The sequence below is a fragment of the Planococcus citri genome, chromosome 1 (genome assembly GCF_950023065.1).
Source record: "Planococcus citri chromosome 1, ihPlaCitr1.1, whole genome shotgun sequence".
NCBI classification, from domain to species: domain Eukaryota; kingdom Metazoa; phylum Arthropoda; class Insecta; order Hemiptera; family Pseudococcidae; genus Planococcus; species Planococcus citri.
Window position 1 is genome coordinate 53147789 of NC_088677.1, and position 25925 is coordinate 53173713.

Consider the following 25925-nt stretch of genomic DNA (forward strand, 5'->3'; position numbering starts at 1 on the left):
GTCCCAATACCAAGGCTCGTCAGAACCCTGTTCTGTGCTTATAGGTAGGTACAATAAAAAAAGATGGATCAACTCTTTATAAAAAAAATTCGTCCGTTTTATTTCGAAATTTATTTGTAGATTATGAGCCAAAAAATATAACCAGGTTTTTTTTTTATCAAAATCGCTTCTTTTTTCAAAGATACGAACATAGGTACGAATTAACTGGGCTTTAAAGATAAGCAGGTGTCTGTATCAAAATTCTTTTGCCGGTAAATACCTCAGCAAGGTATAAACCTCACGTATTCCTCGGAACACGTTTATTTATGCTGTAAAACCATCTTAATATGAATATTTGTGTAAGAATTTTTTTATATGGTAGGTTATTTCAATTCACGAACATGATAGAATAAAACCGAACCATCGAAACGTGACCGATGAAGCGCTACACGAGATTTATTCCAGACTTGGATATTGGAAAAGGTACGTCTACGCTACGTACGACTTACGTATACGTATTCTTAGGCATGAGAAAAATTAAAAATCGAGCGTGGATAAATTTGTTGAAATTTGGTTCGAATTCGAGAATTTCTAAAAACTCGCGAGTAAAAAACACATCACGATCGTATATTATTATAATGATTCTGTCTTCTGCTCACAAGGTGCTCATACGCATTAGAGCCTATATGCATGTATAGATATAGGCATTTTTTTCCATTGAAATGAAAAATAAGCGTTTATCTTTATTTTTTTCACGCTGCGTGATATTTTCGATGAGCCTTATTATCGGCATTATTGTCGCCTGTATAAAGGTAAAGGTCTCTATTGAATTTTCAGAGGTTGCCGCCTCCGGCTTCAAGATGTTGCGATGAAATTCCACTCGTGGAATTCCATAGCTGACATCATACGATTTAATAATACGCGTATAATTTTTCTACCTTTTGAGAGGCGGCAGGCGGCAGCGGCGGCGTGTTTCAAGATACACGAGATCAACATGGCTGCTGGTAAATTTCAAATGAGTAATTCTGCAATATGTCAGCCGAGTCTGTATTAATTATAGTCGAAACTCGCAACTCGCGGCTTAAAATGTATCCTCCTTTTTTAAGGCCTGCAAAATTTTACTCTCGTAAAACGAATAGACGAAAAAAATATACAAAAATTGGGCAGTGAGTAGGTATTTGCCTCTCACGTTTTCGCTATTTATTATAACGTTGATGTTAACCTGCTTTGTGGTTTGTGCCAGTTGCAAGATGCCAAATACGAATAAACTGTGGAAGTAATAACTTATTTTAAAAAGAAATTTTTTCTAAGCCGAGTACTACATATTATACATATGCGAGTAACTAAATAGGTATTATGCGAGAACGATGATAATGCGAGAGTTATTATGCAATCGTGCTCTAGTCAGTTATAAAAAAACGTTTTATCAAGTTTTGGCAACATAAATAATACGTACTTGTACTAAAACAAAGATGACTAAACCGAAACTCAAAGCTATGGCGATTGTTTGAGATGTGAATTCCACCGGAGCTGTGCTCCAAGTTTGATTTGACGCCTCTGCGCTACCGGTTACAGTGAAACTTAACGATTGAGCTGCTGGTTTCAGGCAACTCAAGCATCCGAAATAGTTTATGAAGAAAACTCCAACAGCTTCGGCTAACAGCGCTTTCCCGAGACCATTTTTGTTATTGGTCAACTCTTCTAGACCGAGCAACGATGCGGCTTTTTTCGGCGCCATTTTTTATACCTGAAACAGAATCATTCGAATGGATGAGTGAATGTTGTGGAACGTTGCAGACAAATGAGTAGGTTTGCGGTTTTGAAGGTGTTGAAAAATATGCGTAGGTATTTGAAAAATGGTTGAATGATTGAGGTGAGGTTTGCAGTGCACGAGAATTTTTGCTCGTAATGTGCATTGTGGAAGATATATGAAGGCACGGGGCGACAGGGTAACAGGGGAAAGAGTTTAAGGAAGGTTTTTTTTGAGTTTTTGTACTTCCACCGACGAGGTCTCATAAAATAATCGTATTGGTGCAAATTAGTTGCTGGAAAGTGAGCAAAAAATAAAATCCTCGATCACTCTTACTTGAGGGGGGCGGAGGGAGAGAAGAAAATTCTGAGCTCACTCTACAGATTTTTTGACAATTTGTTGAAAATTTGGAATGGAACAGATTGGAAATTCGTAGTAAAGATTGTAGAGAAAAATTCGAAAAAATTTTTCCCAAGAAATACGTACAAAAAATCCAATTAAGTACAAATAATATTGATACCACTGTTTCTGTAGTTTCTTTTTTTCTGGAATAATTTATAATAATTTTTTCACTCATCTAGAATTTTTTTAAAATTTGAGTAGGTGCTGAATTTTCGTGAGGGAAAGATGAGTGAGAAATTCTCAAAATCAAACTTGAGTCAAACTCGAATCTATGAAATATGTGTAATCAAAATGGGACGCCCAGAAAAGGTGCAAGCTTGCATTGGTTGATTCTATGGACTGAAAACATTGATGAAATGAGAATTTTCATAAATATTTTTGAAGGTTAAAAAACACTTTCTTGACCAAAATTTTAAGAACAGATCCTTTTTAAGGGAGAAGCCTCAACTCAGCTTACGAAAAATACTTCTAAGTAGAAAAAATAGAATCTAGAGTTTCCAAAAATATACCAAGTTTATAATTGTCAGTTTTTGACGAATTTTGATGTACATATGTACTTTTTTGGCTCATTTCCCTTGTTTGAAAGAAAATCAAAATTTTATATATAATTAAAGTGAAATGACTAAAGTTGGGTTTGTATTTTAAATAGGTATACTATTTGACTCATCCAGAACCGATCGATAGTGATTTTAAGCTGGCATGAAGTAATCAGTATTTTTTCTTAATTTTCCAGTTTCTAAAATCTCACGAAAAGAGTTTCAAATAGGTAGGTAATTATGAACTGTGATTAGTCGTGCTCGTAATTCTTTCTTGCGATTTAGGCCAAATTTTTGAAATCTGCTTCTGTTAGTTTAAAATTCTATAGGGTATTTTTTCTCAAAGTTTATTTTACAAAAAAAAAAAGTAAAAAAAAATTGTCTTTTACGAGCAATGAATGCTATCTTTGTTTTGAACCGCTAACCTTAGCATTATACAAATTCAAGTTTCATCATAGGTAGGTAGGTATAGGTACCTATTTACAATTTCAAAAAATTCTGATCTAACCGCTCATACTCCTCCTTTCCTCTTTCGTCAGAAGATGAATTCTTTTCATTCGCATTCTTAAAAATGAAGTGTACTTGACAAATCGGCTTGATCACATCAAAAAAAAAAATGTAAATAATGGCAATATGTAGTAACCTTCCTTTCAAGTGGTGTCATTTTCATTATTCATTGAGACTGGATCACGCCGCCATGTTAACTTTTCGTAGGCACTTCGTCGTGTGGACATAGCTGCGGGAAACAGCATTTTGAAGCATGTGAATCAATAAAAAAAATTTCAGAAGCAATTGAAATTCTTTAAAAATTTCATAAAATTTATTTAGATACGAGTTGTTTGGGTGTGAAAATTTTTTTGAGAGGTAGACTACTTTATCAGAGTTTTTCGAGATATCCATCGTGAATCGTACAAGAGAACTGAATGAAAACAGCGTAAAATGTTGTAAATGTAAAATTTCTTGAAAATGGGCCAAATTGTGAACAAAATTGTTGAAAATATATGTTTTTGATAAAATCATGCGCATACTTTGAAATTTACCTAAATATCATTAAAATTAGTTTCATCATATTTTTCTACAAATTTTACAGTGTGAATATTTTTTTTCCTTGCTGAATAATTTGAAAAATTATTGCCAAAAAAACAAAATGTAAACTTTTTTGGTCCCTAGAATGGGCATAGGATACATAAAAAATGTGGGGAAATTCATATAAATTGAAATTAAAATTCATACGTGTCTACTCTCTTGTGTATCTGTAAAATCAAAATTTCCTCTCTCGTTGTTGGGGGGGGGGGGGGGTGTTCAGGAAGTCAATTTTAGAATTATTTTTATTCCTTAAGTATGTCTTAAATTGGTTTCGCACGAATTTTCAACTCACCCTCTTCACCATCATTTCCTTCAGAAAATCTAAATTTATTAATTAATAATAAATAATAAGATGACGCCGGATAAAGATATTTTCATAAAGATCAACGATCACATAAAATAATCTCGCCATCCATCCGTATAAATACGTACCTACGTACATATGCTTAACGTCGATTTTTACGAACAAGAACGAGAAAAATTAATTAATACGATGCGAGGTGGGAATGAGCCGAACATCATAAATCATCAAACAGAGCCTATTACATCGAACATTATAATATTTTGTCAGTTATAAAACACAAGTATTACAAAGCATAAAATAATCTTTGTTAACGAAGAAGTTCTTAATAATTGCTCAAGTTCATAGATACAGCAGACATATTATACATAGGTACGATGGTGTTAGGTGTAGGTACTCGACTCGTGTAACGTCATTTTGAAAATTTAGTCAAAATGAACACCTCCGATGATAAATGGCAAAAGCTTCTCCAATATCTAATTGTTGCTACGTATTCTCGTAGCCGTTTTAATAAGCACGAATGAATTTGGAAAATCGCAATCGATTATTAAAGTCGAGCCATCGTATATACGATTGTATGTACTTATTTTGCTATGGTGTCGTTATCTATCGTCCATACGTTTAGGTGTTGTTCTGTGTATGAAAAAAGGAAATTCACAATATTGTATAGCTCGTTTGACTTGAAGCTCGAGTAAAATATTCGTATTTTTCACTACATTACGATGATTATCGGCATCATCGGCAAACGAATCGACATATCTGTACAAAAGTTATTATTTGAATATCCGTTTGGCAATTTAGTACCTATTTCATCGTAATCTACACCGTTCAATAAACAATGATATTGCTTTATAAATAATATATTTGGAATCTCTCGTTCCTATTCGTATAATTTATTAGATAATAAAAAAAGCACTATCTTCTAAATTGATCTTATAATGTTTTCATGTCCTTGATCTTTTCGCATTTACTCATCACCACGCCCACCACAATACATAGAAAATTAGGCAGGCACACTTTATACCTATCTAAGTATTTGTTGTATTGTGAGAAAAGAAGAAACAAAAAATTAACAAAATGTATCTGCTTATAATAAATCAGTTGAAAATTTGTTTGAGAGGTTTTTTCGTTAGCTCGAATTTTACGAGACGTTTATAAATTATTTAGTTTTAATTACATGATATTTTTCAAAACCACCAACATTCAAGATGAAGAGTAATTTCGAAACAAAGACAAAAAATAATATCTATTTTTGAAACTGCGCTGGCAGTAATCGTAAAAACTTACACGCTTCGGTGAACTTCGACGAAGACGTGTTCAAGTTGGCTTCTTTTAAATGAAGAAAAAAGTAAGCGAAGTAATGCTTGCCTATAAAGCCTAAGAGACTCCCTTCAATTCAATTGTAGGTCCATGTGAATAGATAAATGAAACCAGTCATGAACCGATAAGGTACCTCTATTACCTGGGCTTTTCAACATTTCAATAGCCATAGATTTCTCGTTCAAGCTTGGACGGCTCTTTAAATGGTACAATGAGTTGGAAATCATAGTCAAAACGGTCAAAACTCGAGATATTAATAACGCCTTTCGCTGTCCTCTTAGTTAACATCGATTTGCAATTAAATTGTGAAATTATGGCGAATTAGAATTCCTAAGATGAGTTTCAAAAAAATCGAATAGTTTAGATGGAATTTATTAAGAAAAGATTTTTTGGTACGTACTTCGTACCTGATTTTATGAAACGAAAATCGATTTGTTATTTCCAAGTGATAGGTTTTTAAAAATTTAACGAATCGAATTTACAGACAGACAGGTACAAGTAACGTATCTCTATCTTCTAACAGTTATTTTAATTAAAGAATTTATATTTTTGATTTTAATTCCATTTTATTTCTCAATTACATCGCTAATTTTCGTTACGTGGCCAAAGTTTATCATTAAATTTCGCCTTTCGCTGTTGAATTGGCTTTAAAAATACAGTAAGTTATTTTATTAGCTTTCTCTCGACTACCTCGTGAATTCGATCGGTTTCGAGTCGTAAAAATCTGCAAAATATTCGACCTTATAACCCTCACCTGACATATGATCTGTTTTTTTGAATTGCATCGCGTGTTGTTTTTGTTGTTGTTTTTTTTTTTGGTGAAACTGTATTCATTAAATTCTGTTTGAAATATAGCGTATTTTTGGAAAAAAAATGAATCACGTGTTTTGCTGTTTTAGTTGTACCTATTTTTTTGCTGATTGCATTATCGCAATTGATATTTTTCAATGAATCAACTCGTTAATTAGCTTGAAATTTTCATATGATTGTTGAATTTTAAAGTTACATCGACAATATGATGCATTTATCTGAAACAGTTTATCAGTGATGAATTTTATTTTGCAAATTTCGTGATGATAACAACATTGTTACCTATTAATTTTTTCCGTATAAAATTGAAATATGTACGTATACATACGTACCTATTATCAAATTACACAGAATTGGTGATAACATTGGATTTACTTAAAATTTATTTCTCTAGTTTACTCGTTTATTTCGAAAAATATATTACTCAAAAATAATACACAGAATAAAGAAGTAAAATTTCAATTAGGAAGTATCTGCAGAAACACAGATTTCAAAACTTCATGTTTCTGAAAAATTTCCGATTTCAAGTTCAATTTTCCTAATATTTGTGCATAAATTCTCATGTTCGGAATGAAAATGCTCTTAGATAAAAGATGAATCAAGGAGTGTGAAAATTGTAAGAATTTTCTCTCATTTAATTATCAAAAGTACCTTTTTATTGGTTTGAGTTGAGAAAATTACAATCAAATCTGAGTTGAAATATCTCAAGTCAAAATCACCATGTTATAAAATGAAAAAATAAATAAATTGTCATCAGCACAAATAGTTATATGTTTCAACCTTGAAGAATTTAGATCTGTGTTACTCATTGTGTTAGGATTGATACCCACCATTTGTGTATGGTACTCTGTCTGTTTTATCCTTATTCATTTCGCTTTCATCCGGTCGCAAAAAAATACAGAAAAATCATTAGCCTGACGATTAGATATCAAGCACTACACAGCGTTGCAAAATATTTACGAACGAACTGAATCATAAATGATGCATGAAAATTTATCTAAAAGTACATAGATATCACTTGCAAAGCGCACCGCTATTTAACCGAGAAACCCAGTATCATGCCCAATTTATTATTGTGACCTTGCAGATATGGTAAAAAATATTAAACAATTATTTCAACGTTTCCGATTGCCAAAATATGAGAAATTAAATAAAATCATGAGATAAATACGTACTATGTTGTTTTTTTATGCATTTTTCTTCGAGTACCTACTAATTTGAGGGAATAGATGTATATTTTGTATAGATACCTGTTTGGAAAGTGAGTGGATGATTCAGATCTCTAGAATGCAGATTATTTCCATTTGACATTTCAGACAGACCGATTGAAATGCAGAAATTTCCAAGGTAATTTTTATTTGTTAGGGCAAGTTTTTGTAAACTTGTAGTTTCAAAAATGGCCAAAAGGGGATGAGGAGAAATAATTCCGGAAACATTGCTGGTCATATTGAAAATCGTTCGCTTATACCTATGAAAAGTTTGTCTCTCCCCCCCTTGCCTTTATGAAAAAAAATCTTTGATTTGCCACGGGGAGAAAAAACCAGATACTTACTTACTAGATGAAAAAAAATCAATGGTGAAATCAAAGAGTGAAATCTGTGTGGACTGCTATTTTCAATTTCCCGATTTCCTCAAATTTTTCAGATGGAACCACATTTTTCTTTCTAAAATTCTGCATATTTTTAAAATTTCCTGTGTACTTTTTTTAGTGATAATTCAATACTTACGTAACTTTTTTTTGTTTCTCATTAAAAAAATGTCCACAATCTTTATCCCTGATTTATTTTATTCAATATCTAGTGTTTCCTCAAACTTTTTTTTTTGCATTCGAAATAAAATATGAAATTATGGTCACAGCAAACCTTGGAGGAATAAAAGTGATCAAAAAATAATAATCTGTGAAGTTCCAGCTACTCAATCGAATTTGTTCATTTACCTGTTATTTACGTATATGTAAAAGTTTATGTGAAAATGCCCATTTTGAAAACTTCAGTGATTTCAAGTACCCTGAATTCTACGATTGAAAAACTGGCATCCTCTCCCCCACACCACCTATTTGAAAAAATTGCTTTGAACTCTATAATCTGAGATAAATCCAATTCTAGAATTTAGGCTAAATTGAAGGGACGGGAATAAACTGTCAGATCTGCTCAAACTCCTGTAGTTCTGTGATTTAAAATAGACTAAGAAATTACTAGATTTTCTTCAATTGCTTTTTTCAAATTGAACAAAAATTACAAAATTGATTTGTTAATCCAAGTTTTTGTGAGAACTAAACATTTAAATGCTCATCTACAGCTTACAGGATTTGTTTAAATAAATTTTTTCGTTTTCATATTAATAGGAAGGAAAATTTTCATCTCCATAAAAAAATGAGAAAATTTTGTACTTCTTAAGTTAGAATCTGTCGTTGGTTTATTTTTATAAAAACTCACCTCCTTTAATCTCGAGTTCTTTAACATGTACTCGAAGTTCGATTTGCGGTTACCATCACATAGTTGACCATAGATCTGACCACATTATCATATCATACGTAAGTAATTATAAACCATCTCCGGTCATCTCTAACGTGACGTATATGGGATAATAATACCTATAGATAGGTATTTTTAAGGTGTTTCGCATCCTACTCGATTCTATGATGTGCTATGAGTAGGTATTGAGTACGATAGCACAAGGTTGATTATTCGATATCTGGAAACGATGCGGTGGTTCTGAGGACCCCCATATCAAAGAAAACACCGACACTTGCAGCGTGGCATCGGTTTTCCATTTTGCATTTGATGTTCGTCGGTTGATTGGGATTGTTTTAATTTTTCTACATTGTCGGTAATTCATCATAGCGAATGTGTATATTGATAAAAAGATAACGTTTCGCGCAATGTATAGGTTGAATTTAACCGCGATCGGGATTCACGTGACGTATCCATTGCCAAGGTCCCCCTTTCTGACTAATAATTATTATGCAATGCTTGTTCAAAGCTAAATAGGTGCTCTATACTCGATGCGAAAATTAGAAGAAAAAAATTGCATACCATTTAGGGACTTGTAAGCCCTAAAAAGGTGAAGGTGTTGGGTAATTCCAAAGTGTAGCACTTTTTCTCATATGGTTCTATCAGCTTGTTTGATAACATACAATGATCTTGTACTCGCATAGTTTGCCCTTATTGTGTAAAATCATCGATAACTTTTACATACAATCGATGGGAAAAAATAATAAATATTTATTTTTAAAAAAATTTCAGAACGTCATTGGGTCAGTTTCATTTCATCTTCTGCTGTTTTGCTTATCGGTGTGTTTTTCTATAGATAAAAGATACGAATATTTGTATAATAAATAGGAAACCCCAATTAATTGACTATATTTTAATATGTAGTATTGTGTGTTTAATTTTTTGTATGGAATATAATTCGTTAATTATCTGTCTCGACGATACGTTTAATTTTTTCTCCTAATCTCGTATACAATTTTTGTTTCAGTTATACCCAGGCCAAGAGCGACGCCGGAGGAAATCACAAGCGCAAGGTTATAATTATTTTCGGCTAAATGCATTTTAAATACTTCACAGAAGCTGGCAAAGGTTCGTTTTAATAAGTGGTTTATTTTTTTGGTTGTTGTTATTGTTCATTTTGGTAGCTTGAATAAGCGATGCGTTGCGGTTACACTGTTCGCCTTTTTCCATAGCCATAGCCCAAGTACCTACACAGAGATATCTGCGTGAATCTAACTACCTTCCATGTCCTATAAGTAATTCACGAGTAAAATGAACCACGAGGAGTGTTTGAAATAGTCGTACGATTTAGATGGATTTTTGTCTTCTAATTTTATGACAAAACCACATTTTCGATGAACGATTACACGATGACGTTGGCTGTGTAAGCCGGTTTTCTCAGTTTCACTTTTGCTACATCGAAAAAAAAAAAAGCATCAACTATCGACATAAATCTACGCAGTATTAAAATTTCTCCTCTACCCTTCAGTTTAATTTCCCATGTCGTATATGAGCAAAGATCGTAAAATATCGACAAAAAATACTCGTATACGAACAGTGTAGTAAAAAAGTATTTTATTATGGTTAAAAATGTCTAATTTTGCCGGTATTAAAAATAGGTACTTTCCTCGAGTTTGGCGAATCGTCGCAGACTCGTGTTGATTGACAAAATTTTTCATCGAAAGACAACAGTGGGAAAAATGAAATAAAAAATATTTATGAAAATCATCTTTTGACGTAATAGCAATCAAGTTTACATAGTCACGTTTTAGGTTTACCATTAACCTAAATATTATCTGTGTGAAATGTTAACCATATAGTACACATCGACAGATATGCTATTTGTTTTATTTCAAATTCTAAGTACGCACTACGCAGTTTGAATTCTGGATTAGAGCAATGTTGGCCCCGTAGGCGACAGATTCGTACAATATAGTCATTTAGTCGATCACCTCTTCCCCCCCTCAATTCTTGCCCTAGTTCGTACGGAAGGAGGAAAAACAAAATGCAAATGTGCGATGGAAGGTGTATAATTTAAAACTGAATCACGAATTTATAATAAAATAATTTAATTTAATTATATAAACTGGGATTATCTAAAAAGGTACCTTGAATTATCACGATAAATTGACTCGAAAACGAATCCATCGACAGGTGCCAAGTTTTTATTTTTCATTTTCGCGAAAAAATGGTTTTTAATTGGGACAAACGTCGGGTAGATATTTTTATACTTCATCATTGTGTGTCAAGCACTCAAACACGAGGTTTTGTTGAAAACGTCATTATTTTATCAAAGGATTAACCGATGTAAATAACGTTATCATTTTATTTCAAATTACACGTACATCGTGTCGAATTAATCTCAATTCTTTAACGAATAATTATACGTCGATGTAATGATAATGAATCATATAGTCGTATATTTTCATAAAAATAAGTATAAGTACATATTAAGTGTAAGTATTATGTTCAACATCAACGCATGTCCCCGCTGATTTGAACGTTTCAAGATTTGGCAGCTTGTTCTAGAGAGTAGATTGTTGCGCGAGTGTGTATATTTCGAAAGATCCTTTTATGTAAATGGCATCTTGTTTGTTTTTGTTTTGACTTTTATGATTTTATTTTGTTTCTAATAAGGCTCTTGAGGTGGTGATTTATCGGCTATCATCTGGACCGTAGGCTTAGTTTTTAAAAGCGAAAATAGTATGCTTACGAAATATTCGTATTCTAGGAAGAGGCTATCATTATATCGTAAATTTGGTTTCAACGTAATTATCTATAATATGAGATGTGTAGGTTTATGTAAAAAACTTCGTCTTGTTGACCCGCCTGCATCAGTGGTCAAAATCTAAACAGTAGATTTATATTGACAGAAGAATGGTGAAGTGAATTTAATGTTCAATAGCTGATGAAAATTTTCATTTTCAGGCTTAGGTGAACATTCCAATTCAGATTTGAAAATTTCGATGAAAATTGTAAAAAGGAATTCCACGAGCCTCTAATTTTGAAATCAAATTTCACTTTAAAACCAGTAAGAATACAGTTCGGAAAAAATTGTTGTCAAAAAACTGCAATCTTCAAAAATAAACATTTTCATATTTTTAAATTTGAAAAATCGTTGTTTTGGGTGGTAAAAATTTCATGAGGTAAAAATAAGCGAATTTTTAAAATAGAATTCCAAAAATAAATTTCAATAAATTATTATACTTGAACCTACATTCAATTATTGAAAAAGTTCAATCATATTTCAATAAGATGAAATTCTCATTAATTGGTTCCAAAATTTCATCAGATGAAAATTTTAAAAATGACAATCGTAATTTTCGTTTTAAAAAATTTCAAGGAAACCCCACAAAAATGCTTTTATTTGAAACTTTCTGAATGAAATTTTCCTTCATGCGTATTTTAGAAGGTCTGAGTCCTAAAAACACGAATTGTTTCAGAAAGTATTTCTAAAGCAACCGGGTATTATTCAGACACTTTTTAAAAAAAATTTAAAAGTCTCAAGTGGATTCCTGAACATGTATGTTCAAACGAATGTGCCAATTAATTTTAGAGCTTAAAGCCTTTTCATTTTTGTATTATAATTTCAAAAAAAATAAAATAAAATAAAATGAAGTGCCTAAAAACCTGAAAGAAGGGTGTTTATCGAAAGTTTGCTGTATTCGTGTTTAATCATGTACGTATTTTTGGAACAACTGAATTCACATTTTTGAAATTTTTTGGCTTCCGACCCCTGGAAGTAGGTTGTTATTCATTATTAAATTCAATATCATATCTATCCTTATTTCACATTGGAAATCAACAGACTTATTTTTAAGAATTCTTCAATTTCTAAAATTAAAATTTGAACCAAAAACTTCAATCTAATGATTCGTTCCACCTTTCGAGCTTTTGTCGTCAAGGCTGTGAAAATTAATTCTTTAGATTTGGTACCTACTTTCAGAATTTTAAAGGGTCAAAAAAGGCTGAAAAAAATTTCCACAGGAATTAGAACATTCGAAAAAAAATCATTTTAATTTAGAAAATGCAGGTTTACGGTTGATGAATGATAATTTTGTGCCCCTGCAAAAATTTTCTTCTAAATTGTTAATTGTAAATTCAAACTCTTAATTATTATTAGTCCCTCACAAAAAAGGTACCCTTCTCGCCCGCCACTAACATTTGAAACTGGTTGTTTAAAAATTTTAATGTAAAGTCATTTTGGGTTACCTACGTTTATAAAATTTTAAAATTTTTCATCAAACCTTGATTGCTGCCGTGTAGGTACTTATACCTTGCGAGAATTCTTTAAAACCATTCATAAGTACTCAAGTTTCCATTAAAGTCCAAACAACAATCAAGTTAAAATTCGTCTCATTCTTCGCATATTGTATAATTTTTCATATAAAAGTCGGTATTTGAAACAATTGCCCTCATAATTATGCTAAATAATTAAACCAAGTATGAAAAAATATTTGAAAATACACTCGTAATTACGCACAAGCAAGCTATGCATTTAAGTACGAGTACGTAGACTCACTATACGTATAGCTATAACCTAGCTAAGCTTGTACCTTTACATAAAGCAGTATAGAAAAAATAATAAGCACCACACATAACGGTTTCGATATCGAGTAATGGATGAAAAAGAATTAATGAAAAACCAACACAATGCTAATGAGGCAATATAAAGAATAGTTTTCAAAAAAGGTAACCGTATACGCGTTGGAATTACGTAGCTATTGTATACGAGCAAACTTTGTAAATAACCGAGGAATAAGCTAAAGAGTCTTGGTGTAGAGCTAAGCGTAAGTACGAGTATATAAGGCTGGCTATTGTAAATCAGCGCTTATTTTCAATGAGAAATTTAAACCAATATGTAAAGCGAGACCGCTGATCAAGACATTTTTCTTTGTATCATGACTATCATGAGAGAAGACCAATACCTATAAGTACAACAAATATGGTATGTCGTGATTTGAGGAACTGGCGGAATTTGCTGTTTTTTACGAAGAAGCTGGACAGGTTTATAGCTCGAGAGCGCCTATAGGTAGGTAACGAAGTACCTAACGATCTGAACAATGAGATTTTATGTGTAATGTATTAATACGTATGGCTTGTTTAATGACACCCGAGACTGTATCAATAATGGTGGATTTTTATATTAAGTACAGAAAAATCTTCATCTTTGGTCACGTTTAGATACGTATAAGTACTTATAGGCGGAAAGCTAAAGAGCCGCGTGTTGTGTATCATGACACACGCATTACAGATTTCCATTTAATTAACGTTTCCGTCATTTGTGCAACTCGACATTGTAATCAATGTAATCGTTTGAAAAAATCAAGGCCAATTTGATGACAGGTTTTGGGTGTATTGAAGATAATAATTGTGCGATGGACAATTTACTCGCTTACCATGCAAACGTCGTTCAAAATACCAAAATCTGGCGCTGACTAAGTACAAAATAAGGCATATTTAGTGCATTGAAAAAAATGTTGCTGAAAGTTTGATATCAATCTACTGAAATTAAATTTTGACTTTTACAACTGATCTGGAAGCCTTGGGAATGATTTCGATTTTCATCCTCCTGTATTTCTGAATTTTTAAAATGTTTAAAAATTGATCTGGGCAGCTAAAAATCTACTTACTTGGGAGGTCTTTATCTGAAAATAAGTTATGCAATTTTAGCGAATTCAAGTCAGATACCTATTTCACGAGTGGTTTTTTACTGGATTTCAGATTTTGAAAAAGGCCACAAATTCTAACTTGATCGTGTTCTAATTTAACACCCTCAATGATGAAATTTTCAGTGACAAACTTGACACGAACGGCTAAGAAATTAAAAATAAAAACAGTGATACTCGCAGATAGGAAGACTTTGAAGAGGGAAGGTAGAGGAGGGGGACTAACGACACACGAATGTTTCGTTATTAAAAAAATGCAACCAACAACGCAAACAATATCGTATGTTGGGAAACTTCATCCTGCATCAAAGCTTCATCGCATTACCAAGCTTTGTCTTTGGATGGTTAAACAAACGACCCTATTTTGGAACCATTCCACGTTGATAATACTTATATGTACAAAACGGTCGCCTCCTCCGCCATGACCCACGATCCGATACAATTCGATCAAATTGTCGTCTCGAACGATACCCTGCCATTTTCCAATTACACCAGATAATAATTCGTGTCGATATTACGACCATCAGATCAAAAACTACATATAACGCCCTATTAATTACAACTCGAATTGACTCCACAAGTGAATGATCATTTGAGTCCCATGCGGATCAGTTGGTCACATAAAAAAAATGAAAATAACCGCATCTGTTCGTTTCATCACATGAATCATGTTGCAACACACAAACGCGTACTAATTATTCTTGGGACAAGTACATCGTAAACGAATTACGCGTAAAGAGGGAAAAAAATAAGCGCAAATGAAACTACAGTATGTACTAGAGATAGGTACCTACTAAAAGTATAACGGTAGATTTTTTTCCTAACTCGTAAAAACTGTGCGGAAGTGGGTACTGGCCTAATTTTCAATCGCATTTTGTTAAAAGCGAACGAATTCAGGACAGTTAAAAGGTAGCAGAGTGAGAGTTCTCAGTTCTTTGTTCTGGAGACTGGAAATTTATGCTCAGTGCGGGTTTGAGATACCTCTATTGGATGCATTGAAACGACTCTATGAACCCACCACCATCTTTGAAATGAAAAACTTTAATTTAATTATAATTCTCGTACAAAATTCACGTCTTGTTTATTGGCATATACCTGTTTCAAGTTGAAGGCGAAGGTTATATAATGTTTACCATTACCATAAACGACTATTCTATCGAAAAAAATTCAACGGTGCTAAAATTCAAGTAGGTCGGGATGGATACGAACAAACAGCGTATAATTATCAAGATTTGAAAATAGTATCACCACTGGCGATGATTTTTTGGTATAAATTTACACGATATTTTGTATCTAAAATTGGCAATTAATTTATAGGTACCTTGGACTTGTACTTGCATAACATGGCTTATCTCAATATACAACAGCAAAGCGCGAATCCGAGACGAGATTTATTTCGATTCGTATACATTTTACGCGATGTACGTATATACGTAATACGACCAACTGTGGGTAATTTTTTATAATCACCCCTTCTTGAAATTTTTCTCTTTTTTTTTTGAGAAAACCAGCTTCTGTGATTAATTATACTACACTGACCCAATACACTTGAAAAATCACCCGTCATTTGAGCCAAACGCTCAGCTCACGCTGGCGCATTAAAAGGGCAAACACAATAGGTGAACTTGGTGAAAATGTACGGAAAACCGACTCCATTGAACTTGGCAATTGAAATACTGGTTTAGAAATTACAAATCATCTCCGACTCTGTGCGCTGTTTCTGTTTAGGCTCCGTATATCACGAAGTAAAGGTACAGGTACGAGTACAATCAAACCAGAGAAAAAGAGTTCTTTGTGTAGGAAGTATGTTTGAAACTGGTTTTTTTTTACCGCTCATCATAAACCGATTGAGCGCACGTCCAGAATTGGAGTAAGTTTAGGGAACCGTTTTGTATGTACATTAAAGTTGCACACGTTTGTGAGATTTTATCGTTGTGGACTGTACAAGGTATGGAAAAGTCGGATAATGTGACTTGAAACCGGCTTGAAAGATGAAAAAGTGTTCGGGAAGCGACACGATGGATATAGATTCGAAAAAATGCATTTTTGTGTTATGAGATTTCATCAAAAACAGGTTTTTGTTCAAAATGATTTTTCAAGTTGCATAATGTTGAAAAAATTCCAAAAAATCATAATTTTTTTTGAAATAACCTCGACTGGTCAAGGCGTGTTCATTTTGTAAGACTTTAGACAACTTTTCACAATTTGTACATATTTCCTCATTATCATGATTTTTGATAATTATTTTTGTGCATGTTTTGAAATCCTCATATCAATATTTCGATTGTTCTTTCTTATTCAATTTTCAGAAAAATTATTCAAAATTCAAAATCCATTAGGTACACTTTTTTTTCAAAATTCACAAAAATTGGTTTTCGACCAAAAACAAATTTTCACCATTCCTTATCAATTAGTAGCTTCCAGTAATATTTTGATCTTTCTCCACTTATAATTTTGGAATTTTTGACAAAGGCGCGAAAATTGTATGATAGATTGAGGCTCTTGAAAATTCAATGTTTGAAAATCCACCGTTCCAATGAATTTTATTTCAATCAAACAAAATGCAAGGGTGATTTTTTGAGTTTGAATTTAAATTTTGTTATAAACTTGGTACCTACATATAAAATTGCCATTTGTTTTTCCTTCTTATGAAAAAAACTCCAAAAAGCAAATTTTTCGATTAATCAAAGCTGTAGTGGCTAATATAAAATTACATCAACTTCCTTCCCTTCCCATCCAAACACCAAATGTTTTAAAGTTGCAATCTTTCCGCCCAAAACCCTTCATATAAGTATTTTCCATCTGGAAATAATTATGTACTATATATTCCTATGATTCAAGTCGAAAAAATTACGATAGTAAAATTCATGATGATTTGGGCTCATGGGTTTCCAAAATTTTAATTTGATTCAACTCATAATATCGATGATTCATGACGACAAAACTCGTAATTCAAATCAATTTTATTTACGCGAATCTCCCCCAAAAATCAAAATATATTTTTTCTTATTCAAAGTTCATTGGTAGGTTGAATGTTTTTTTTTCGGATCTTACAAATTTTGAATCAAAATAGTCAATAAACGTCATGAATGAATCATTCAAATAAGTTCTCAAATGTCTGCAATCTCTCAAAGTCCAATTCTGAAAAAAAAGTACATTCCCATCGATGTAAGTCCCCCTTCTTAATGATCACACATACCTACTTTACGTTAGTTCGTCAATTTTATCGTAGAGCTTCATAGGTTCAGTTTGATTTTTTTTCACTAAAAACTTGAAACCCTCCTTATTATTTTATTTTTGAAAATTCACCTACCTTGAAGAAGCAAAGGTCAGAATAAAATGAAAGAAAGAATATTTCATTGACCTGTAGAATTTATGGATTTTTTGGCCTTTGAAAAATGTGAACTTTGAATTATCTCTCCCTTCTATTCCGAATGAATTGATTGCACAGATCATTGCTTGTAATACATATCATTTTTATATATAATTAAGTACCTACTTATGCCTTTAGAAATTTAATGTACAAATAGGTAAAGTTTAAATAGCTCTCACTCTGTAACATGTGTAATTCATATGGAGCTAATTAATTTGATTAATATTGTTTTTTTCTTTTTCTTAATCTCATCGTGATTAAAATTAAAACCAAAAATCCGAATACAAATACATAGTTCAAAGAGCCGAATTTCTTTTTTCCCCGGATCATTTCAAATCTAAGTCATTACATTAGATACTTTCAGTAAAAGTGAATGATGTTTGAATTTTCATTAATATGCATGTGGTGAAATTGATACAGCAAATAGCCAATGGGTAACGATATGAAATGAAGATAACAGTTCACGCAGCTCACTAATTTGGTGATTAAAAATTTTAAAACGAAAAAACACGTATAATTAATGTTAAAATTGAATGATAGGTCGATATGTAGGTTAGACCTAAGTTTCCTGAACCCAAACATACATTTATTTTTCTTTTGAATGAAAAAAAAGTAGCCTATAGGTACATATACCTAAGCAGTTGTACAATCCTGTATAAATGGAAATTCGATTTATGATTGATCATGTTGCCTACTCAAATTATGGAACACTTCTCAATATGATTCATTCTTTGAAAAGCATTTAAGGACCAATCAAACAAATTAATTTCAATTTTATGAATTTTTCACTTTTGTATTTGATAGTCAACTAAATCGAAACTTGACAAAATACTCAAAATCAATTCCAAAATACTCTCGAAGTTTGTGAAACAAACTCACTTATTTCGTTAACAAAATCAAAAAAATATATACAAAAAAATCATAAAAATCAACGATCAAAAACTCACCAGAAATGCTGTCTTGAACGATCCTGAATCGAAGAAAAACCACAAGAAAAACTTTGCTCACCGAGTAAAAACCTCAATCGTAATGCACGCGAACACCTGTTGTCAGCTCACAATGATAAATTTATGTAGAATAAGTACACCGGTAGGTGCACGAAGAGCACTATACGAGCAGCTCGATTTATACGTTAAAGTGATCCGCGTACAAGCACACGTTGTACAATAAAGTCATGTGCGTTTTTACCGACTAACGTATACGAATACGATCGACAACCCGCACCACGATCCACAATTCGAGATTATACAAAGTTTATTTTTTATCTGACTCCTACTCCTACTTCAGTTTTACTTTTTTCGTCCTAACGTAGCGTATAATTCATCTATCATCTTCTCACAATAAATCTACCTCTTTACTCCTCCGCTGTGTGAAGATGTATTTCTGGAATAACAACAATTTCAATAATGAGGGACCTTTGATTCGACTCGACTTTCTAATTCTTTCAACTCGAAATGATGGTTGATGGTTGAGGTTGATCTTGATAGGCGTCTTCCTGATGGTAAAACTACCTATCATTATTTCATTGCGTGGTTTTTGTCGTTGCCCAAATATTAGAGAATTCCTGCTTCTTTATGGGATTCGGTTATTTCGATTTAATGGAAAAAATGTATCAATTTTGTAAATTAATTTATATCGATTGGAGGAAGTAAGTTAATTGAAAGGATTGTTTCATCGTGTCGTGTCGTATAGATTTGATAACCTCAGAGATATTTCTGTACATTGTACAAGTTTCCTACCTACTCGAGTAGAAGTTAGAAGATTTATTTTTGCCTGGAGAACCTTTTAAAAGGCTATAGAAGATTCATTTTGCAAATTGTTTTTTCCATCCGGGTGTATAATTAGGCCTATAAGTATGAACAAAATATGAACTCGTAATCGTAAAACACGTGCTTTGTCGTAAACGCCGATAAAAGCTTTTGGCGCAGACAATCAACTCCTCACTCAAATGTACGTTGACACGAAAGAGTCTGGGTGAATCATTAACGACTCTCTGTATTACGTTCTGTGTAATTAATTCGCTCATATTATGTGATGATCTTAAAGGTAGGTTAAAATTGTCGTTTCATTAGGTTTTTTTTTCACTTTATGCTGCGGTACGCTTCGTACGATATCCTGAATATGGTACTCGTCACTCGTCTTCTCTCTTCTTCGTCGCACTGTCTCACTTTAACGGCGTTTTTTAAATAATATAATTAATCACGATGCGCAGCACGTTCGATATTATAAATATAATAATAATGGTGAACCTCCAGTCTCCAGTACATCCATTCTATAGCTTGTGTGTGCATGTAATCCATGTGTATTTACAGCATATCAAAAACTGATTACGGACACGCGAGCAGAACAGGATTTTTTTAATTCTTAAATTAACGTTAACGATTATATTGGAATCATGGTGTACTATGGTGTTAAAACTATGCGATGTATTGCTACCTTTACAGTAGTTTGGTCTCCAACAGAGATACTCGGTCTATAAATCACTATAATCAGCTCGATTTTGCTCACTTTGGTATTCAATGATTGCTCGTTTATGAAAACAATTTGCTGTATAAGAAAAAGAAAATCGTGAAATGTTTCACTAACAAGTGAAATTGGGGTGAGGAAGAAATGATAGTAGGAAAATGAATCACTGAAAAATGTCATTTATGTACCTCCTGGCTTCAGTATTTCCAATTCACTTTTAGGATTTTCTATATTGGTCAAGAAATGAACTAATGTTCACAACTAGGTTGAGTAGGAGTGCGATGAGGGTATATTCTTGAAGAGCAATTCGTCATTAAAAATATTTCTTTGTGCCTATAAATTTTGTTTTATGTATTCTCATCTTCGAAAAATCCTAGTCAAGTGCCCTTGCACTACTGCTACAAATTTGAAAGAATTCTCCGCTCCAAAATGCTGAGGGCTCACACGCACACGTGAGATTTCAAAAAAATCGTTCAATATTTTGTAGAGTGGAGAGCAAAAATTTTGTTTGAATGTACATGTACCTGTCTCAGAAACGAAAGCCTTCTGAAAAGAGCAAATCATTCTTTTCTCTCCATTTTCTTTGAACTTTTGGGCTTCCCAACGAATTAATTGCTTGAGATGAAAAACATTGAAATCAGCAAAAATCGATTTCTGAGAAAAAATTCCTATTGAGAATCCCACCAAAAAATTGTAAAAATATCCATCTTTATTTTAAAGAATGACTCGTGTTTTTCCTATAATTACCTATGTTTTATTTATAATATAGATATTTTTAGCCAAAGTTGAAAAATTCAAGCTAAAATATTCTATCTCAAAAAATAGTTGAAGCGCTCGGAAAAATTTACCATACTTGAAGATATCTTTAATTTTTGATTAGGTAGTTCAAACAGGGCGAGGCGATATGGCGGTTGAAACCAATTTTTATGGATACTCACCGTACATCAGGCATAGCACCGCACCCCTGACAAAGGAACTACCTGAACCGGCAGAAACGAAAATGAACGAATCAAAGCTCGATCGAAAGGAGACCACCTCAGGACCCCAAATCCAAAATTTCAAGTGCTGTATTTTTGGTCACTGGAAAAAAATGACAAAATTTGAAAATTTTAATGGATGCTCCAGAATGGTCGAAATGGAGGTTTTGCCTATTCGGGACGTCGAAAATCGGTCAGAGCTCGATTTCGGATAGGTAGCATCGCAAAAGATGGAATATTCAACATTTTCAAATTTTGTCATTTTTTCCAGTGGTCAAAAATACACATCTGAACCAGCAGACGCCGATTTTCGCGACAACCGCAAAAAATGGTTAAAGGCAACCCACATAGGCCCCAAATAAAGTTATTTGTGCTAAAGTTGATTTTTAGCCGTTCCACAGCAATTTCAAGATTCTAGAGAAATGATAAAAAATCGCTGGAGGTTCCAGAATGACTGGAATTGAGGTTTTACGAATTTCGATAGTCGTAAATGAGTTAGGGACACCATCTGAGCCACTTCCCGAGAAAATTCCATTTTTCTTCAATATTTTCTATTTTTGGTAGATAGATATTAATTGATAATTTTTCGGATTTTTCAATTTTCAAAAATTCACCAAAAATCGAGAAATCAACTTTAGCACTTGAAATTTTGGATTTGGGGTCCTGAGGTGGTCTCCTTTCGATCTAGCTTTGATTCGTTCATTTTCGTTTCTGCCGGTTCAGGTAGTTCCCTTGTGAGTTTAAATACTCACAACTGCATGGTTTATTTTGATATCAATAATATTTTTGAGGACACTTAATTTCATGTGTCAATTAATTTTCTAGAACAATAAATTTCCAAATATCAACAGTTTAAATTCTGAACTGTTGGAAAATTTCAAGGAGTTTGGAGTTGAAAAAATTGAAAATTTTCTGAGTTTTCTTCAAACTTAAATCATAAACTTTTTTAAAAAGTTACCCTACATTTCAAAATTATTTCAAAATGTATTTCTCGACTTTTTTTTTCAGTTAACCAAAGAAAAACTGGGATGTTTTTGGTACACTGCAATGATATAGGTACCTACTTATGTAATTATACATATGTAATACCTATGTAGGTAGGTATAAATTTGTAAGTTACATTCTGAAATCTTTGAAAAATTCATAAATAGGTACTAGGTAGTGTTAGTAGATTAATAATATCTAATATTGTAATTAGTGTTGGAATTTAATATGCATTTCGTTAAAGTCGTAAATCCATAAAAGTCAAATTTCTCTTTCTATTACAATGTCGATAGTTACTTTTTAAAATTATTATTATGATGACGTAAAACTTGAAGAAAAAAGATTAGGCAAAATTCCAAAATTTTATCTACCATAAGATCACATAACAAATTATTCAAATATAGATGTGTTAAAGTTCGATTAAATTAAAATTCAACTCCAAAACCAGTTCACGCATTTACGAATAGGTACACCTACTGCATTTTTTCATATCGTGAAATAGGTACATATACGAATTCGATGGGTAGCTTCAACAAACATACAACTCAACTCGCGGTAAAAGTGTTTAATAAACTAACAACTTGGAACAATTAGTAGCCAACACAAAGGGGAAGCAATTCGTCCATATTTCCGCAGCCTAAAACAATGTAGGTACCTAGGTATAATATAGATACAGTCACGTGTGTGCAAGTAACCTTCATAAAACTTGTTTTACATGGCTAAGTTCAGGGTTCCTAAAAAATTCTAATTTGTATCCTTGATATTTGGAGTTCATCTCCTTGGTATATTGATCATCAAATTCAGAGTTTTCACGATTGTAGGTAAATGGATATGAAGAATACAAATTGCTCGTTGGATAAAATATATTTCCATTGTGCCAGCAGGTGCTGCTAGGAACATGAGCTTGGTATTTGGTAAATACCTTTTTTTTTTTCTTTTAAAGAGTAAGGTACCTTACCTATATCTACCTATTGGATTATGAAGTACCCAACTACGAGTACTATACCTACATGCATTTATGAGCTTGTTCAATCGCATAAGTGCGTTTAAAATAACACGCAATCTTGTTCAAGTATTTATCTAACGGTTGTGATATTGTATTATGAAAGATTATAGTACGTAGATATTTTTACTTCTGTTGTAGGTTTGCTGGAGCGTGGAGCGTATGACGGAGGCACTTACCAAATGGCATTTTGAATTGAAGAGTATAATGATTTAGATGATTACCTACAAGATGCTCGATGAACTGTAACCAAATGGGAATATTAACATGTTCGAAGTGCCGCAGACCTGACGATGATGACGTCCATGCTGAGTTCTCAGGAATTGAAAAATTCTACACTTCGAATGAACCAGAGTCTGCAGGTAAAACGTTGAAAACCCCGTTCAAATTCACTTTTATTTCTCCGATTAAAAGAAAAAGTAATCAAAGGTAACAATTTTCAGACCAGTGCTCGCGCCCATTTTCCTTCATGAAGGGAAGACTATTAATGACAACTGGATTCACCATGCATATCTATGCCATGTATCAACTTCACCTATGGTTGAGGTCGCTCACCTCCCTGTTAGGTTGTAACGGGTTCCAAACACAAAGTCGAAGGTTCGAATATGGTTGTTACTTTGGTATACGTTGTTGCACTCTGTTTTCGAATCCCATATAAAGGATGTCTATTAATCAAGCTTTTACACACACGTGCGGCAAAATAACACAAGCGTAGAGTATACCTACCTATAATACTTATGCCGCAGTAGGCGCAGATATAATTCTAATTGCTATCCTTTATTAGCGTAAACAAAACAACTTATCTATGGGGAACCTGTTTCTAAATTTGTATGATTCGCTAGACGGTAATGAGGTGTTGATGGTATACCTTGTGGGTAATTTTTAAACTGTGTTTTGTTTCGAACTGGTACATTTTATGTAGTTTAGTTTAAGTGGTTTGTATTTTAGTTACGGTTCGTACAAGGGTAATGATGATTTTCGATATTTATTACAGGGAACGAACGTTATATACTATGTAACGAGATGAAAATAATCAGGTCCGGTGTAAAGTAGAAGTAAACGTCGGTTAGAATTCGAACTTCGGTCTACCTAAATGGAAATGAAACGAAGACATCGTCGTGCCATGAGAAGTTCAACCATATGATATTGTTCGATATAAAAGCTAGAAAAAGATGAAGAATGTAGAACGGTTTTGTTTTCGAACTAAATTATCGACTGGCTACGAGTTCAAACTGAAAGTTGAAGCTAAACCCAGCTGGTGAAGTAACGATGACACTGGATACCTAGACCTACATCGTCGTCGTGTTACTCGTGCAGGAATCGAGCTTGTGAAAATTTTAACAGCTGTGTTAATGGAGCTGCAGCTCCTTCGATGCCAGGTGCACATGAAATTATCAACTGTTGTGCTCGCTCTGTCGTTCTTCTTTGGAGTTAAACGATGATTCGAGCGAACTCTTTAAGAATACTTACGAACGAATGTGTTTTATAAATGATTGTTGATGTGGTTGTGTTACAGAGTTCGTGACCGCAACTTTTCTAGTTGTCAAGAAGTTCGAATGATCGCGGTTTTCATTTCGTCGTAATGTATGACAACTTTTTAAAAAATTAAAAAATTGTATTAGTCTTTAGAATATTACTGCGAATGATGATGATTATTATTATTATTAGGTACAGTAGGTATATTTACTCAATTAGTCAATTACATATTCTGTCAGTAAGTTCGATGTGACGAATCGATGATCTAGCGTTTGCTTTTCGTATATGTTGTTTCAATTTAATATATCAACATCGACTATACCTACATTACAAATTGATCATTTTACCTCATACTGTTCCAGATACTTTGTGGGCGGTAACAAAAGAAGATAATTTCGTATTATAAATCTCATTTAATCGGTTCATTTGGAGTTCGAACGTTCGCAGAATGTCGAAAATGACATTCGTTTTAGGAAATTAGTTTCGTTGTTTGGTTTTTTACTCGTCCGATGTGTATCGTTTTCACGCATCATTTCATTTGCTTTTTTTTTGCAGTTCATTTACTTCAATTACCTACGTTGTTTTTGCTGCTGTTGTTTTGATACCTACTCAGTGATTCGTTCAGCAATGAATTTCATCGCTGTTGCGTTGTACTTTGAATTCCACCGTACTGTGGATCAGCTTTCAAGATGCGCTGTGCGAAGATTGCAGAGTATGTGACAGCTTTGACTGACTTTTATCATTAGGCAGTACATCAGTACATGCTTGTAAATTTATTCGCATCGTTGAACGGTTCAGAGCCAATTCATCGTAGAGAAAATCGTTCGAGTGTTAAGGATTAACGGGTAAATTCAATCATCAATTTTACATATGATCGATTTAACAACATGTGTTCTAGTGATGTTTTTTTTCAACTGTTTTACCCTACTGAGTATCCCTGTCATTGGCCATATCTTCATTATTAATTGCCGGGAGATGCTGAGAGTTGAGAAATATCGTAATGCTTCGATGAATAAAACAAATGTGATGAAAATGCACCCGAACACATTATCTAGACCATTTACCACTTCAACAATCCACTATATTTCTCGTACAGCCTTCGAAGAAGCAGCCAAAAGGCGAAATTATAAAATCAAAACCATAAAAAAATTAAAATAAAAAACTAGTTCATGTGTATTTTTCAACACATGAGACGTTGGAACATGGAAGAATTCAAAACGAAACAGCGACATGTGCTCATGCGCGCGCATCGTAGTGTTTTGAATTGTAACGTCGTTTTGTTTATCAACGATCAAGTTGGT

At 33.0% G+C, this 25925-nt stretch overlaps 1 protein-coding gene across 2 annotated transcripts in view; it reads right to left on the reverse strand.

Annotated features, from left to right (window-relative positions):
- LOC135832703 (aquaporin-like) overlaps positions 1 to 18942 on the reverse strand; it is a 30316-nt gene extending 11374 nt beyond the window's left edge. Inside the window, exons 1-2 of one of the 2 annotated variants that reach the window (XM_065346134.1) lie at positions 18666 to 18942; positions 1436 to 1726 (exon numbers count right to left, since the gene is read on the reverse strand). In XM_065346134.1, coding sequence (XP_065202206.1) covers positions 1436 to 1717 — 282 coding nt within the window. In that variant the 5' untranslated portion in view covers positions 1718 to 1726; positions 18666 to 18942. The remainder of the gene's footprint in view (positions 1 to 1435; positions 1727 to 18665) is intronic. The other variant, XM_065346133.1, reaches the window with a different exon arrangement.
- Positions 18943 to 25925: the final 6983 nt, after the last annotated feature.